At 47.2% G+C, this 17,480-nt stretch overlaps 1 protein-coding gene across 1 annotated transcript in view; it reads right to left on the bottom strand.

Moving 5' to 3' along the window:
• UGGT2 (UDP-glucose glycoprotein glucosyltransferase 2) overlaps positions 1-14,698 on the bottom strand; it is a 140,968-nt gene extending 126,270 nt beyond the window's left edge. Inside the window, exons 1-3 of the mRNA XM_015417131.1 lie at positions 14,618-14,698; positions 10,246-10,376; positions 3,933-4,045 (exon numbers count right to left, since the gene is read on the bottom strand). Of these exons, the coding sequence (XP_015272617.1) occupies positions 3,933-4,045; positions 10,246-10,257 (125 nt within the window). The 5' untranslated portion in view covers positions 10,258-10,376; positions 14,618-14,698. The remainder of the gene's footprint in view (positions 1-3,932; positions 4,046-10,245; positions 10,377-14,617) is intronic.
• Positions 14,699-17,480: the final 2,782 nt, after the last annotated feature.

Here is a 17,480-nt window from a genome sequence, read left to right on the forward strand (position 1 = left end):
GTCCTGGCCCCACTGATGGACCTCCTGATGGCACCTGGTATTTCTGGCCACTGTGTGACAGAGTGTTGTACTGGATGGGCCACTGTCCTGATCCAATATTGGCTTCTCTCTTATGTTCTTATGTTCATCAGTGGCTATTAGCCACAAGGGATAGGTAGGAACTCTCGGTCTGGGGCAAGTGATGCTCTGTCTTCTTGGTGCTTTGGGGGGGGGGTCAACAGTGGGAGGGCTCCTAGTGTCCTGGCTCCACTGGTGGACCTCCTGATGGCACCTGGTATTTTTGGCCACTATGTGACAGAGTGTTGGACTGGATGGGCCATTGGCCTGATCCAACATTGACTTCTCTTATGTTGTAATCCCCCCCCCCTTTTCTCTTTCACATTTCTCTTCAATTCCCCTCCCCTTAAAAATCTCAGTTTCCCCTTTATCTTTCAAAAATCCTCATTTCTGTTCAAAAATGCCCTCTTTTTTTTTTTTAAAGATGTTCTCATTTATTTTGATGAGTTATAGGTTTTCTCTCTAAGGAGCTGCTCACAGGTCTCCTTGAAAAAGCAAATTAACTCACAAGGGTCTTATTTTGCTAGCCTCAGTGGTGACAAGGAGGTTAAAAAAGGGGACCCCACATAACACAATATGCGCACGCACACAGCTTCAGATGCCTCCGATGCCTTTCTACCCCAGCTATACATTTCCCAACTGCTTACTTCTGTGCAGGCTTACACAGGGTGAGGGAAATTTTCCTCATCTTTACTAGCCCCACCCATGATTCCTCAAGGGCCCCCCTCTTGAATAGCAAACTGGCTGGCTCCTGTGCAGATAACACAAGAAGGAAAACCAGGCTACCCACAGACAAAATTTGGGAGTCTTTATCTCCTTGGGGTATGCAGAAAAATACAACCACCAACAAGCGCTTGGGGCTATTTAGCTTGGAGACACGATGGCTGAGGGGTAACATGATCGAAGTGTATAAGATTATGCATGGGATAGAGCAGGTAGAGAAAGAGGTACTTTTCTCCCTTTCTCACAATACAAGAACTCGTGGGCACCCAATGAAATTGCTGAGCAGTTGGGTTAGAACGGATAAAAGGAAGTACTTCTTCACCCAAAGAGTGATTAACACATGGAATTCACTGCCACAGGAGGTGGCGGCTACAAGCATGGGCGGCTTCAAGAGGGAATTGGATAAGCATATGGAGCAGAGGTCCATCAGTGGCTATTAGCTACGAGATATAGATAGGAACTCTCAGTCTGGGGCAAGTGACGTTCTGTATTCTTGGTGCTTGGGGGGGCAACAGTGGGAGGGTTTCTAGTGTCCTGGCCCCACTGCTGGACCTCCTGATGGCACCTGGTATTTTTGGCCACTATGTGACAGAGTGTTGGACTGGATGGGCCATTGGCCTGATCCAGCGTTGGCTTCTCTTATGTTCTTATCAAAAGGAATGGGAAACAAATCCTCAAAATGGCCTCATGAGGACTACATATGCTCAAGAAAAGTATGGAATTCTGAGAGAAGACAAGTTAAAGGGAAAAGGGGGGGTAGCTTGATCAGATCTGGGGGGGGGGGACTTTCAAGGACTGGAATGGGATTCCCAAACTGTCACACACACCCCAAGGGATGCCTTGCTGGCTCCCACTTTATTCCATTTAACTCCTGATATCAGTTAGAGAATTCTTTGAAAATTGCAATTTGCGGTTTTGATTTTTTTACAGAATCTATCCAGTTATTTCTAATCCTTTTAAAACCTGAATTTGAGACTCTCTCTCTGTTTTAAACACTACAGGCTGGACCCCACAGGCCAAACGGCATGCGATGCTGGGGAGTCATGATAAAACCCCTGACAGGTGATTTAAAGGTAACAAAAACAGCTGGGGGGGGCAGTAAAGCATTATGCACTGTGCTCAAGGTGTCGCAGAAGGGGGATTCTAACTCCCTCCACCTCCAAACAGGCACAATAGGTAAAGTATATCTGTCTTTATTCTCTACTGGGTCTGAAAGCAGCCCAATATGTGCATGGGTTTGTGTTGGGGAGGGGGCAAAACAAACAGCAAAGCAAAACTCACTCTGTAAAGGCCAGGCACCACCCCACACAGGATTTTTCCATCGTCCTGTCGCAATTTTAATTTCCCACCTACTTCCAATGCACCAGGGTCTCCAATGGGAAACTGAGAACTAGGCTGAAACTCACCCAAGCTTGGAACAACCCCATGAATCAGGAGATGGCTTCTTTTTAAAAAGTGAACAAGAACAGACACACGACTCGAGATAAATATCAGCAGTTCTGTTAAACCAGCCCTCAGAACCTAACCTCCTTCCCTCAGTCTTAAAATCCTCTCCACGCAACTTCTGTCCATTCCTAACTCCACCAGTGCAACCCCATTGGTGGATTTAGGGCACTGTTCTCATTGGCTGCTGCGTTGCTAGGGTACCTTTCTTGGCTCTACCTGTCACACTCACCTTCCTCAGTGTCATGGCCCCCTATCTGTGTCAAGCCCCCCACAGTGGCTCAGTTACACATCAAGGGATCTGAGCAAGAATTTCCAACATCACAGGTAGCTTGATCCTGACTGTTGATGTTTAGAAGACACGCTGAACCCAGAAAAGGCGAAGTTCTGTTAAGGTAAATGCCTACATCAAAGCTGAAGCATGCAGAGAACCAGAAAGCAGTACAGATTAAAGAGGGTCCCATGAGGGGATTCCGCAGCTGATAAGAGATCAGAGAACTTTTCATCTTGCTTGGCTGCTTTGAAGTTTCCTTGGGGGAAGTGTTGTGGGGGGAAACAGCAAAGTAGGGAAAATTCATCTCCCTCACTATTTTGTTCGACCAGTGCTTAATGTCCTGCTAAAACAACATTTAAGTTATCCCGTGATTTTTAACACCCCCCCCCAAAAAAAAACTAAGCTTATTTGAAGAAAAAATTGCTGTGTGAAGGCAACTCCACAACAGAGCTTTACACTCCTTGGCGGATAGCCACAGGTTCCGCTACACCCAACTGCTGCTTCTTGTATATATTTTAAATAATGTACTTTTCTTTTGCAAATGCAGCTGCAGGGATAGCCATATCAAGGAGGGAAATTACGTGGGGGCAGGAATGGATGCTTTAACCCTGTCCTCCCCTGCTGTTTTCTCACTGGGGGGAAAAACATGTCTTAGATTGCTTTTACTCCCGCCGGGGAAATCTTATGGGCACCATTTTCCAGCTTGATTAGACAATCCCTGCAACTGCCCCCCAAAAGGGTGTGTGTGTGTGTGGGGGCACTGTCTGAAACACTTCCAGAAGAAACAGACATAAGTAGCTGAGCCCGGAGAACATCAACCCTTCGGTGTCAAAGGAGTTTATTTGATTAGACGGAGATGGCGGCAGCTTCATGTGAAGAGAAGAGGGAGCTTCCTGTAAATAGCCAGTGTCTATGCAACATGCGAAAGAAGCCCCACCATGGCTACAGGCCTGAAGGTTGCCAACCTCCAGGTGGAGACTGGAGATCTCCCAGAATTAGACCTGATCTCCAAGTGACAGAGACCAGTCCCCCTGGAGAAAAGGACTGTTTGGAGGGTGGATTCTTTGGCACTGTACCCTGCTAAGCTCCCTTCTCTCCCCAAACTCGGACCCTCCCAGGGCTCCTTTCCCACAAACCTCCAGGTACTTCCAAACCCAGAGCTGGCAACCCCCGCTGAAGACCCCAGAAGGGATAGGAAGGCCCCAGTGATCCAGAAAGACACGGCTGGGTTATGAAACTGTACCACAATATTAACATCTCAAAATGCTGCCTGTGATGGATGCGTATCGTAGAATCTTAACATAAAGGTTTCTTTGGCCAAGAACAAACATAAGCATGTGCTGCCAAGATGTCTAAAGCATCTACGTTGCAGTATCGCATCTTTTTTTGTAATGGAAAAAAAAATACCTCCGTCAACAAAGCTCATTACATTTACCTTGCAGCAGCCTTCGTCAGAAACTTCTTAATTTCATTAGCCTTACAGGTGCTCCTCCCGTGGATAACCACAAACGCACGGCAGCCTTTCGGTGGCGGCTCATCAGCTGCAATCTAATATTTCAACAATTACACTCAACCCGGCTGGTTTAATTCCACGGCATCCTCAGAGTAACGCACCTTCCTTTGATTAAAATACCTCATCAGCTGCTATTGCATTGTGCGTCTAAGTACTGAGTATGTGAGGAGAAAATAATGAAGAGAGTAAAAACCCTAAAAGTGACAACATGCTTTATCGACCTGGCACTGCAACACACCAGGCTTCTCAGGATTCCTACCATCACTAGTCGTTTGGGGGTTTTTTAGCTCCCACTTTCTTGACTTCACCTCTCAACCACGTGCATCCCTTAACTCCTGCCAAGATCACCAGTTATGGTGACGATTCAGCCTTGGAGATGACCGTCAGGACAGAACCTGGGTAGAGTTTACTAGCTGCGGTGACCAAAATGAACATCCACACCCAGAAGAAAAAAGCAAGAGTCCAGTAGCACCTTAAAAGACTAACAAAATTTGTGGCTAAACAGCTTTGCTGCATAATCCTTCCTGCTCAGCCGGATGAGCTGCTGCAATTTTACTTGGTCTTATATCCACACCCGGAGACAGTAGAGCTGAGAATACCAGAGCTAGAAGGCAATGTCAAGGGGAGTCTTTGGCCTTCATGCCATGTTTGTTGGTCCTTCAGGGCAACTTTACGGGCTGCCTTTGAGAACGACTTCAATTGGTACAGAATTGTGGATGGAATGGGTCACAGAGATCATGTCACTCCAGACTTGGTCAGTGTCCCCTCTAAGCTGAGTTAGTGTGAGCTAGCTCACAGTTTTTTTAGCCTCCTACGCACACATTTTTGTCTTAGCTCAGGAAGGGATAGCTCCAGAGCAAGCTAATTTATGCAGCAGCCAAATCGCTCGCTCACAACTTTAGTTCTAGCAGCTCACAAAGTTGAATTTTTGCTCACAAGACTCCACAGCTTAGAGGGAGCATTGGTCTTGGCCCATCTACACTGGCTCCCAGTTTGCTTCCAGGCACAAGTCAAGGTGCTGGTGTTGACCATCAAAGGCTCATATGGTTTGGGACCCATATAGCTGAAGGACCACCTACTTCTTTATGAACCTGCCCAACCACTATGGTCATCTTTGGGGGTCCTGCTTCAGGTGCCCCTATATTCTGAGATGAGGTGGGTGGCAACCAGGGAGAGGGTCTCCTCAGTCATGGCACCAAAGCTCTGGAATTCTCTCCCCAAGAAAATTAGCCTCTCCCCTTCTGCTGCTGTTTTCTGCCAGCAGGCAAAGACTTCTTTATTTCATTGGGCATTCCCTCAGTGACACTTCTTCCTAACCAGTTTTTTTTTAATGTTTTGACTCTGAGAGCCAGTTTGGTGTAGTGATTAAGAGCACAGACTTTATTTTGGGAGAACCAGGTTTGATTCCTCACTCCTCCACATGCAGCTGCTGGTGTGACCTTGGGTCAAGCAGGGACAAAAAAGGGAAAGAAAACTAAACCTAACAAAGAAATCCAAAACCAAACAAAGGTTTAGTGGAAAAGAGGGCCAATATTAAAACCCATTGATAAAAAGAAGTACATGTATTTATTAATAATATCAAGTTAAAACATATATAGGGGCCCAATTACAGACAATATACATAAACCATAATCATAACCAGGGCTAAAAAAATGACCTGATGCGTTTCGGCCAGATCGGGCAGGACACAAATTCTGTAAATAAGTGACAACTGGTTGGCCTCAGTGCAAAGCAGCTTGTTGAACTAGAAGTTGGATCACGGCTTCAATCCAGCAGGGCTCTTCTTACGTTCACAAATATTTAGGGAAATATTCGCATTCCCTCTGTTACCTGGCACAGCAGCAATGTACCACAGAGCATGGCCCTCCACTGCTGACTAGCCTTTGAGGCAGGAATGTTAATCTAGTAGGTAAAGGTTTCCCTTGCTCGAAAGCTAGTCGAATCCGACTCTAAGGATGCGGTGCTCATCGCCGTTTCCAAGCCGAAGAGCTAACGCTGTCCGAAGACGTTTCTGTGGTCATGTGGCCGGCACGACTAGACGCCGAGGTGCACGAACGCTGTTACCTTCCCACCGAAGCGGTACCTATTTGTCTACTTGCAAGTTCTTGCTTTTGAACTGCTAGGTTGGCAGGAGCTGGGACCAGAGACGGGAGCTCACTCTGTCACGCGGCATTAGGGTCTTGAACTGCCGAACTACAGACTTTCCGGTCTGCAGCTCAGCGTCTTAATCCACCTGGCTGCAAATATGCCTCTTATGCAATCCACGCTCATTAAGATCTACCTGAATTTTGGCACTCACGTAATTTAGAGATCTCCATATCTGAACAGCTTTGCTGCATAACTCTTCCTGCCGAGGTGGATGAGCTGCTACAATTTTACTCGCTTTCCACCTCTGTTGAGTAATAACTATCCATAAATTAAAGGAAAGAGATAGAACCTCTGGAGGGATTAGGCGTAACGTTACTGGAAAATGCATGATATTTTGCTTCTTTTAGGGCATCCCAAGCAAGAGAAGCAGCCTCTTATTCACACGCCTGCCCACTGTCCCGTCTACTTTACATGATCAACCACACCACACAGCAAGAGGATGTGGGCAAAGAGAAGCTTATCCTAGAACACCCCTTGAAAAACATTAGGTAAAGGTAAAGGTTCCCTTGCTCGAAAGCCAGTCGAGTCTGACTCTAGACTCATCTCCGTTTCAAAGCCGAAGAGCCAGCGCTGTCCGAAGAAGTTTCCGTGGTCATGTGGCCGGCATGACTAAACACCAAGGCGCACGGAACACTGTTACCTTCCCACCGAAGTGGTACCTATTTATCTACTTGCAATTTCTTGCTTTCGAACTGCTAGGTTGGCAGGAGCTGGGGCCAGAGATGGGAGCTCACTCCATTATGTGGCACACTCGGGTCTCAAACTGCTGAACTACCGACCTTCCACAGCCTGCAGTTCAGTGTCTTAATCACTTGAGCCACCGCAGCTCCAGATGAAAAACATTAAGCCCGGGGTTAAACAGCTTTCGTAGACATTGGGTCGGACTGAACGAATGTGAACAGAATGGGTTCACAGAATGGATCTCTCCTCCTTCCCTCTGCAGCCTCCTTGCCCCCCCCCCAAAAGCTGCTCTTGATGATGGTCACCTGAGACCAGAGGGGGTGCAGCATGAAATCTTCAACCAAGAATGGGTAACCGGCAGAAATCACTCTCTACCCTTGCATGAGCTCCTTTTTCTTTTGTGGAAGAATAACCAAGGACAGTGGTTATTCCTGTTGATTTTCTTTCGAACTGCAGTGCCCCACACTCCCGTACATCTGTTCCCGAGGATCCTTTGGCCCTCATGAGCACCTTTTCAGAGGCTCCCTGGGGCTGCAGGGGTAAAGGAGGAGGAAGAGACTGCATCAGTCACAGATCTTTGGATCTAACCCCATGAGCTCTTCTCCATGTGAAACATGACTTTTGCTCATAGAAGTGCTGTTTTACGAGAGAGGGAAATCTCAAGATGTTCTTTCACGGCTATTGAACATCTGAATATTTCTGCTAGCGCTTGTGCAAGTGTTTTTGTAGAACACTTACCAACACCTACTTTCTTTTCACTTGTAATCTTTTCGATCCAACCCAATGAATAGGGGGGAATGAAGAAATGACACATTCTAAATCTGCAGGGTAGATTAGGGTATATCTGGGTAAATCTGGGAGAACCAGGTTTGATTCCCCACGCCTCCACTTGCAGCTGCTGGATGACCTTGGGCAAGCTATAGTTCTGTCAGAGCTGTTCTCTCAAGGGCAGTCCTCAAAAGAGCTCTCTCAGCCCCACCTACCTCACGGGGTGTCTGTTGTGGGGAGAGGAAGGGAAAGAGATTGTAAACTGCTCTGAGACTCCGAGTGAAGGGTGGGGTATAAATCCAATCTCCTCTTCTTCTTCTCATAAGTTTAAACCAGTTAACAAACAGTGAAGTATATCCAACCATTCACTGACTTTCCCACTTTCCCTTCCCATTCAGTCCCCTGAAATTTTGTTCCTGAGGGCCAGTGGACCCACAGGGAACAGCACAGGGGACAAAGTTTTAACTGATTAGTTGAAACGGGTTAGTTGCAGCTATCAGGTGGGCACAGACAGGCTTGAACTCATGACAAATCTTGAACTCCTACCCTTAATATGCCTCTTTTTCCCCTACAAAACAACCCCTCGTAACAGAGACAATCCTAAAACGAGGAGGTGTGGCCGCTCTCCCTCCATGTGATGGTAAATACCTAGTTGTTCTTTCAGATGTGACTTCATCCCTAGTATCCCAGAGACACTGATCTAAGGATCTAAAACTTGAACAGTCCCTTCCTTATTCCTTTCACAGCAAGTAGAAGCTAACAAGCAAGCTGCAAGATCCTGAGTTTTTGAGGAACTAAAATATTCTAGCGCACTCGCTAGCTTCTGTCTATGTTGTAGGTACCACCTGAGGCTTCTGCTGTTACTCTGGGTAAAGAGGATGAATAACACACTAGCAGAAGCCCGGATTGCCCAGACGAGCATGAGCTTGGGAGCTAAGCAGGGTCAGTACTCAGATGGGAGGCCACCAAGGAAGTCCCGGGTAGCTGTGCAGGGGCAGGCAATGACACCACCACCTCTGCTTATTTCTCGGCTTAGGAACCTCAGGGGATAGCTGTCGTAAGTCAACTGCAACTTGATGACACCTAATTATTATTATTATTTTTATCACACTATCAGGCCACATGGATGCAAATCAAACCACTCTCTTTGTGTTTGGTCTTACAAAAGGCAGCGTCACTGCGGCAGGCATTTACCAAGCAAGCAGAGGTCATTTCAGGGGGATCGCGGGGGATTGCAGTTCCCCCGGGTGAGGTATGGGGGGCGGGGCACATGATGAAGCCCCGCCCCCTGCTTCCAGCCGCCCCGCTTCCGGCCCTCATTCAGCCAGGAGGAGGCAGGAGAAGAGGGAGGGTAAGTTGCTTCCTCCCTGCCTCTCCCCACCCCTGCCTGCCTGGGGCCAGGGAGGGCCTTCGCAGGGCTTCCTTGCACTCCCGCCGGCCTTGCAGGTCCAAAAAAAAGGGACCGTTGGGGGCGGGGTGTGTGGCCTTATGACACACTTCCGGTGATGTCAGGGGGTGTGGCCTTATGACACACTTCTGGTGATGTCAGGGGGTGTGGCATATGCTAATGAGTTATGCTAATGAGTTCCCCTAGCTCTTTTTCTACGAAACGACCCCTGCAAGTAAGTACAACATGGGGCTACTTTAAATTGCTAAGATCAGGGCTATTTTTGGGCAGGAACGCACAGGAACGGAGTTCTGGCTGGCTCCCGAGGTGGCCACGCCCAGCAGGAACTCATTAGCATAATAAGGCACACCCAACAGCAGAAACTCGTTAGAATTGGCTACATTAGGGGTGTGTGGCCTAACATGCAAAGGAGTTCCTGCTACAAAAAAAGGCCCTGGGTCTTGACAACAAACAAGGTAAACAGAATAAGAAGCAAAAGGTGGGCGTGGCTGGATGACTATACTTCTGGTAACATGGGGTTGCGGCCTAATAGGCTAATGAGCCATGCTGTCAGGGTGGGGCCTAATAGGCTAATGAGTTTCTGCTGTTGGGTGTGGCCTATTATGCTAATGGTTCCTGCTGGGCTTTTTCTACAAAAAAAGCCCTGGCTAAGATGGTAGTCTCCTCAGGGCAAGCTGTAGAGTGTGACCAAGCAGGCCACAGATTTCTTTTTTTGTACTATGGCAAAACATTTTGTGAACACCCATCCGTACTGCATGCTTCTGCAGAAGAAAGGCTTGCTGCTTGGAGACAGACACTATACGAAACATCTGGAGTGGAAGAAGATGGAGATGGAGGAGGAGGAGGAGATTGGTTTTATATCCTGCCCTTCACTGACCGAAGGAGTCTCAGCGCGGCTTACAAACTCCTTTCCCTTCCCCTCCCCACAACAGACACCCTGAGGTAGGTGGGGCTGAGAGAGCTCTTTCGAGAACTGCTCTTTTGAGAACTGCTCAGAAAGAACTTGTAACAGACCCAAGGTGACACCAGCAGCTGCATATGGAGGAGTGGGGAATCAAACCCAGTTCTCACAAATTAGAGTCCGAGCTCCTAACCACTACACCAAACTGGCTCTCAGAGCTTAAGACAGTTACATATGAAGCAGTTGCCAACTGGCTTGTGAATGGTAGCCAAAATTACAGGTATCTTTCATACCTAAACCCATCGTATACACCACACAGGTTTACACACCTGCTGAAACATCTGAATGGTTGGAGAGTGCGCTCGTAAAGCAAGAGAAAATTTCAGCAGGTTAATCTGGACGTTTGACAGGAACTGCCCAGCTTTCTTCAAGATTAAGTCGTAATAAGACTGTTCAGAGACTGTATATAAAAAAACAAGAGATACAAGCAGATGTTAATATTTGGCCACACACAATGATGAACAAATGAAGGTAACACAACAACTGGATCTTGGATACTCAGAAGCACAGAAAGAGGAAATATTTCTGGCTAGGTAGTTACCCATTCTAGAAATAAGTTATCAATCCAGCATAAAACGCAGTTTATCAGAGAGGGATTGTACTAACTGACAAATATTACTAAAACATAAAATGTGTTTAAGTTTTATTTCGCTAAGACTGGTGAGAGAGAGAGAAACCTTTAATGGCATAATAGTACAACAACACACACACACACACAAACTAGACACCAATAAATACATATATACACATACTAAAAGTCTCCACCAAACAGAACCCATTTGGGATTAATAAAAAGGAGAGGAAAAAATGGTAAATCTAAATATTACAGCTTCTAACCCTTAACTTCCATACAAATAGTAGGTACTCAGCGACAACTGCAGTAATTTCAGGAGATTTGTCAGATAACAAAAAACCAAGGTCATTATTGCGCATAGATTTCACCAGGGGTCTTGTTGTAGAAAAAGAGCTGCAGGAGCTCATTAGCATAACTCATTAGCATAACTTATTTGCATATGCCACGCCCCCTGACATCACCGGAAGTGACAGAAGGCCACACCCCCTGACATCACCGGAAGTGTGTCAGAAGGCCCGGCTACTTACCCTCCTGCTTCATCCTCATTCCCAAACGGAATGAGGATCGAAGCAGAGGGCGGGGTAAAGAAGGGGGCGGGGCTTCACCACGTGACCGCCCCGCCCCCTAGAGGTTCTCTTCCGGAGCTCCGTACCTGAGAGCTCCCCCCCGACTAGAGCCCTGGATTTCACAGAAGAAAGGAGGGGATGGATCAAAGATATGACGCAGCAAAGAGTAATGAGAGCAGTGAAAAAGAGTATGTTGCACAGAGTTGCTAAGACAGGTTGTCTGCAAGCCAGACATTATGAGGCTAGCCATTAAACATAAACGGTTATGAAATGCATTGGACTTTGAATCTGGCACAACATAGGACGAAACAACATGATATGTATCGGGTGGGGTGCCCCATACCTGGCTTACCTTCCTTGCAGCCAACTTGGGGGGAGGCTGATTCAGCTTGGCGCTTTGGTGTGGGGAAGAAGGGACTCCGGACTTCCCCCACATGCCATTTTCCTGAGCCAAAATGCCCGGGGGGTAGGGTTGCCAGCCTCCAGGTGGGGCCTGGGGATCTCCCGCTTTTACCACTGATCCCCAGCCGACAGAGATCAGCTCCCCTGGAGAAAATGGCTGCTCTGAAGGGTGGACTGTATGGCATTGTACTGTGCTGAGGCCCCTCCCCAAACCACGCCCTCTCCTGGCTCCACCCCCAAAGTCTCCAGGTATTTTCTAATCAAGACTTGGCAACCCTACCGGGGGGGGGGGAGAGGAATTATCTGTCCTATTTTGGAGCTGCCCATACCTAGAATACTAATGAGGTTGTGGGGGAAATGAGTCGGGTATGAGCAGGGCTTTTTTTGTAGAAAAAGCACAGCAGGAACTCATCAGCATAACAGGCCACACCCAACAGCGGAAACATATTAGCATATTAGGCCACACCCCTGAAAGAGCAGCTCATTAGCATATTAGGCCACACCCCACATTACCAGAAGTGTGGTCATCCAGCCACACTCACCTTTTGCTTCTTATTCTGTTTACCTTGTTTGTTGTTAAAACCCAGGGCTTTTTTTGTAGCAGGAACACCTTTGCATGTTAGGCCACACACCCCTAACGTAGCCAGTCCTAATGAGTTTCTGCTGTTGGGTGTGGCCTATTATGCTAATGAGTTCCTACTGGGTGTGGCCAACTCAGGAGCCAGCCGGAACTCCGTTCCTGTGCGTTCCTGCCCAAAAATAGCCCTGGGTATGAGGAACTTGGACCCAGCTTGCCAAAAGTGCATCACGTCCATACGAACACAGCCTGAAGTAAACACAGGGATGGCTGTGTGACTGCACCAGTTACCTCTCTAGCATTTCTGAGGGACAGGGAGGATTTGCAGCAGCTGTTGATGCCAAAACTGGCTGCAGGACAACATGGAGAAAAAGAACTCAGAAAGACACTCTAGGAGTACAGACACTTGGCCCTCCCTCCCAACTTTACCTCTCCCTACCTCACCTCTTCCTCAAAGGGAAGCAGAGAGAACAAACAAGTACAAGACAGTGAGCAACTATATAATCTTGTATCTCTCTATGAAGTAAAAGATGGTAAAAGACAAAAGGCCCGAAACATTGTCCACACAAACTGCTCTGCAGAAACTAAGGCAAAAAGGAGGAAAGCTGGCTAGTTGCTGAGTAAGAGAAAAAGAAAGTCCACAAACTGGTACTAGAAGAACAGATAAACAAAGCATAGAAAACAGGCCCTTTCCCAACTGAGTGTTTAGGTGTATAATTTTGCTTCGCAAATAGCAATTATGCCTGCAATACTGACTGAACACCTGGGCAAGTCCTTAAGGACTAAAGATTCAAATGAGAATGCTGCCCACGCAACAGCACAGTAAAAAGGTGTTTTACAAGGGCTGTGTTGACCCTGCTATGCACAGAGCATTCTGGTTGTGACAGAGGGCAAAGACCGGGGGGGGGGGGGGTGTGTGACACAAGGATTCCAAAAAACCCCTCTTTCCAGTAGCATACTTAAAACGGTGCAAACACAAATGGTAGGAAGGAGACAGCTTCTCCATGTTCAGTCTGTGCTGTATTCTTCAGGTTGTTCTGTGCTCATGGTACAATATCAGCCCAGGGCTACTCACTACAATGGCTTGGACCCAGGGATGCACAAGTAGAAACGTGAACAGACTTAGTGCAGCTCTGCTTGTGCAAGACCCTTGTGCAACACCTAGTGCTTTCCTCCCTATATCTCATAGCACCGAGAAATTGCTTGCACAAAGCCTTGCACAAGTGGGAAGATGGTTCGGGACAGGCTGTGTTTACTTAGCAGTATTTGTGAATTTCCTGCATTGTGCAGGAGGTTGGATTAGATGACCCTGGAGGTCCCTTCCAACTCTATGATTCTAGGGGCTACCCCATTTTTGTTTTAATACTCCCTCTAGCACAATGAACCCAGCACATCTTCCAGTGGATCCAACCTATTAATATATTTAGTTCTTCCATGGTTGATGTCAGGAGAGAAGGGGGGGTAGTACAGCCTGATTTCGTCAGAAGCTAAGTACGGTCAGTACTTGGAAGAGAGACCACTGAGGATGTCTCTGCAGAAAAAAGGTGATGGCAAACCCCCTCTGCTCCTCACTTGCTCTGAAAGCCCATTCTGGGGTTGCCGTAAGTCAGCTGCAACTTGACGGCACTCTACACACACAAGCACGGAGGTGATGTCCAACTTTCTGGTCCAGCACTAGAAGACACAGTCTTCGCAAGTCATGGGCTCCGTGTGGAAACAGCCATTCTGTATCAACACCAGAGGCAGAACTTTTATATCACCTTGGACACCTCTGTACTTTAAAACACATAGTCAAACAGGTGGTTTCAGTGCACTGTCTAGTCCAGAGCACCTGTCTTGCAGGTAGTAGTGTTTCCTTTTGTTTCTCTACCATTGTCTTGCAGACCTTTATGAATCATTCCACAGGCTTCGTTGCTCTCAGAATGTGGCTACGTGGTTACTGTAGGAGCAACAACTGCACATCTCTGCACACACCAGTGACTTTGTCGTGACAAAAAAAAATAATAATAAAAGAAAGGGACCTCTAGACATCTCCATGAGATTGCAAAGCCGTTGATGTTAAGATAAAAAATGGCTTCCTCTCGAGGACCCCCCCATCATACTTGCCCCCCCCCCCCCCAATTTAAGATGTTAACAGCAAAAATATGCTGGAAATAAATTTTTAAAAGGAAAACCTCTCTGATGACTAAGAAGGAAATGCAGGATAAAGTATAGGAAAAGCACAAAGTGTTTGCCTAAATATATAAATGGATATTGTAACAGAACCTATTAATAACATGACTTGGCCCTGCTATTACAGCAAGCAAAAGGGCATGCCAGGGGAAGCAGGTTTTCAAGAAGCTTTCAATCATGTTCCACCTCCAAGGGAGGAGGGAGAGCACCACATGAGCACAAAAAACTAAGTTCACCTCCTTCAAGAATAGAGGTTTGTTGTGACATCTGAATGCAGCCCCTAGTATTACGAGGTACGAGTTATGCAAAGATTGGCCAGTGCAGACACAGCAAACATTCAAGTCACTTACCTCCTTCTTTATATATTGATAATTCCTTCACCGTTTCCAAAAACTGCCAGAATTGCTCATTGCTTTCTTCGGCGATGAATTCACTGTTAAAAAGGTTCGTAATCGTTAGTCCATTGAAAGAGTTCACGACGCACACATTTTTGAGGAAACAAAACTCAAAGAGTTATAACATTGCAATCTACCACACAGTTCAAAGCAGAAATGAAAATCTTCTGAAAGCAACGTTAGCACTGCAGCGCTACCCAAAAGGAAACACTCCAGATCCAGGGCCCAACTACATGACTGAGGCGCACAGACAGAAAGGGCTTAGACCTTCCCGCCATGTCATTTTCCTGGCTTTAAATGACCTCAAGTGGGCGCTATTTTGCCTCGTTGTGGAAATGTAACATAACCTCATCGGTACAGGTACAGGTACAGCCCTTAGTGGGACAAAGAATGCTCCCCGGAGACGTTTCAGGTCAGCAAAATGCCAAAGTAAGGTCTAAGACCTTTCTCTCTGTGTACCTGATATGAACTGTGCCCATGCAGGTGGGAAGCAAAGAATGTCAGACACAGAACTTCTGACACAAGGCAGTAGGTGCAACCCTAAAATGGCCGCCAGGGGAGGTAGAGCCACACACACACACACACACACACACAGAGGAAGCCCATGTGCAGGGGAAAAGAGAAGTCATTTTTTAAAATACAATGGGAAAGAGGAGAAAGAATAAAACCAACACGGTGGTGGCAGCTACCATTAAAGAGTTTTTAAAAATACGCAGAGTCAATCAGATTGTCACGGGCTGAGCTTGGGCTAAGAGGTGAGAGTCAAGTCTGGTCCAAGTTCACTGTCAGGAGAGTCAGAGCGAGAGCCAATTCGTGAGTCCGAAACAGGGGTCAGGAAACCAGGAAATCGAGCCAGAGTGGGGGTCCAAGAACAGGAGCCGAGGGTGGATGTAAGACATGCACGGAGGCGACGCGTTGCTTCCACGAGAGCCCAATCCTGAGTGGGAGTTATATAGGTCGCTGACCGGGCTTCCCGTGGCAGCGCCACTGCTCCCGCTAATACTCAGGAGCAGGGGTCATTTCGTAGAAAAAGAGCTAGGGGGACTCATTAGCATAACTCATTAGCATATGCCACACCCCCTGACATCACCGGAAGTGTGTCCTTCCCACAGCCGGCGGCGACCTCCAGCGGGCACCAGCAGGGAGCTCCAGGCCCCGCCCTCCCGCACCTCACCCGGGGGGATGGCGTCCCCCCGCGTCCCCCCCCAAATGACCCCTGCTCAGGACTCAGCGCTCGCCTTCCCTGCTAGCATGCATCTCGACGGCGGGTGGCGAAGTCTCTACGGAGCCGCTCCCTTAGCTGAATCGCCCATGGAGGTGAGTCAGGCGGGCTCCCCAGTTGCACCTGTGCCTCCTCGGCTTGGACAATGCAGGCCTGGGTGCGGGGTTCACAGGCTCAGGCGCTGGCAAGCTGTCCACTTGTAAGGAGTCAGAGGGGCCGGCTTCTGGTTCTGGCAATGCCTGCACCTCTGGCTGCAATGCCAACTCAGGCAGGGACTCAGTGCTGTCGTTGTCGCTCGCGACACAGATCTCCAATGGCCAATCAGATGTCCTGCTGGGCTAAAGCCCTGTGCATTCTCTAAAAGCACATGTCAGGGAAGCAAAAAAAGGTGTTGGCGGCTGCCATGGTGCCCACGAGTGCCGTGTTGGGGACCCCTGTTCTACTGAAATCAAATGACTGGTGTGACCCACAAACATATTTGGTATTAAGTTATCAGTCATTTAGATGGCACTGAGCAAACTTCAGAGGACGGCAGAAGACAGGAAGGCCTGGTGTGATCTGGTCCATGGGGTCGTGAAGAGTCGGACTCGACTGTGCGACTGAACAACAACAACATTTAGATGGCAACTTCAACTGACTGGTAATGTATTTAACAAGTCTACTATTGTCATTCACCCTTATAAAATTAACTCTGTTGGCCATGAGCTCAGCAGACAGGACTGCACTGTAAAATGAGTACATGGAAACCAAGGGCAAGAAGGAGAGAAGGAAGCTAGGTCACCTCATTCTCAAACAAATATAGCACTTTCCAAAAATTGATGGTGAAAGCTGTGTTTTGACTATTTGCCACAAAGATCACTGTGGAAAAACTCTGGCGTCTTTTGAAACTGAAGTAATGAACAATACTGAGACGTGGGGGGGGGGGGGGGGGGGGGTTATTTTGTTTTCTTACCTAATTGATTCTGTACTATTTCTCAAAACAAGTAGTGTAGAGTGATATACTTAATTATTTTGTAGTTTCCTAATTGGGACAAATTAGAGACTGTGTTTCTACCAAAAAACCCCCCATGTATCTGAAGAAGTGTGCAAGCACATGAAAGTTTATACCTTAAATGAAATTTTGTTTGTCTTAAAGGTGCCACTGGGCTCAAACATTGTTATAATTCTGACACCCAATTTTTATAATTTCCGTTAACAGAAAAATCAAGAGTACAAAGAGCGCCCGACTGAATTTTTCCTTCCTTTTATGAAAGCATTCAAAATATAGACACTTCTGTGATCCACATGAACAGCTAGGCAATATCTTTAACCCAACAGCAGACTTTTATGGCACAGCCACAGAAGACAGGGACTGGTATATTTATTGCTGAGACATAGCTTGAATTCAAACGCAACTATTTCGGGGGTTGTGGGAGTGGCCACAGGATACCAAACTGAACTCCACTGAAACGGTCTCTGGCTGAGCACAAGAGACTACTTTAAAAAAAAAATCCTGTTAGTTTTCTTACTTTTGCTGACAGTGTCAGAAATGTTTTAAGAGGGCACAGGGGATGAAAGGAGAGAGAAAACACACACCAACAAAGACAATACGCACAC

Source organism: Gekko japonicus, unplaced genomic scaffold, assembly GCF_001447785.1.
Source record: "Gekko japonicus isolate JY-2015 unplaced genomic scaffold, Gekko_japonicus_V1.1 scaffold927, whole genome shotgun sequence".
In the NCBI taxonomy this organism is placed as follows: domain Eukaryota; kingdom Metazoa; phylum Chordata; class Lepidosauria; order Squamata; family Gekkonidae; genus Gekko; species Gekko japonicus.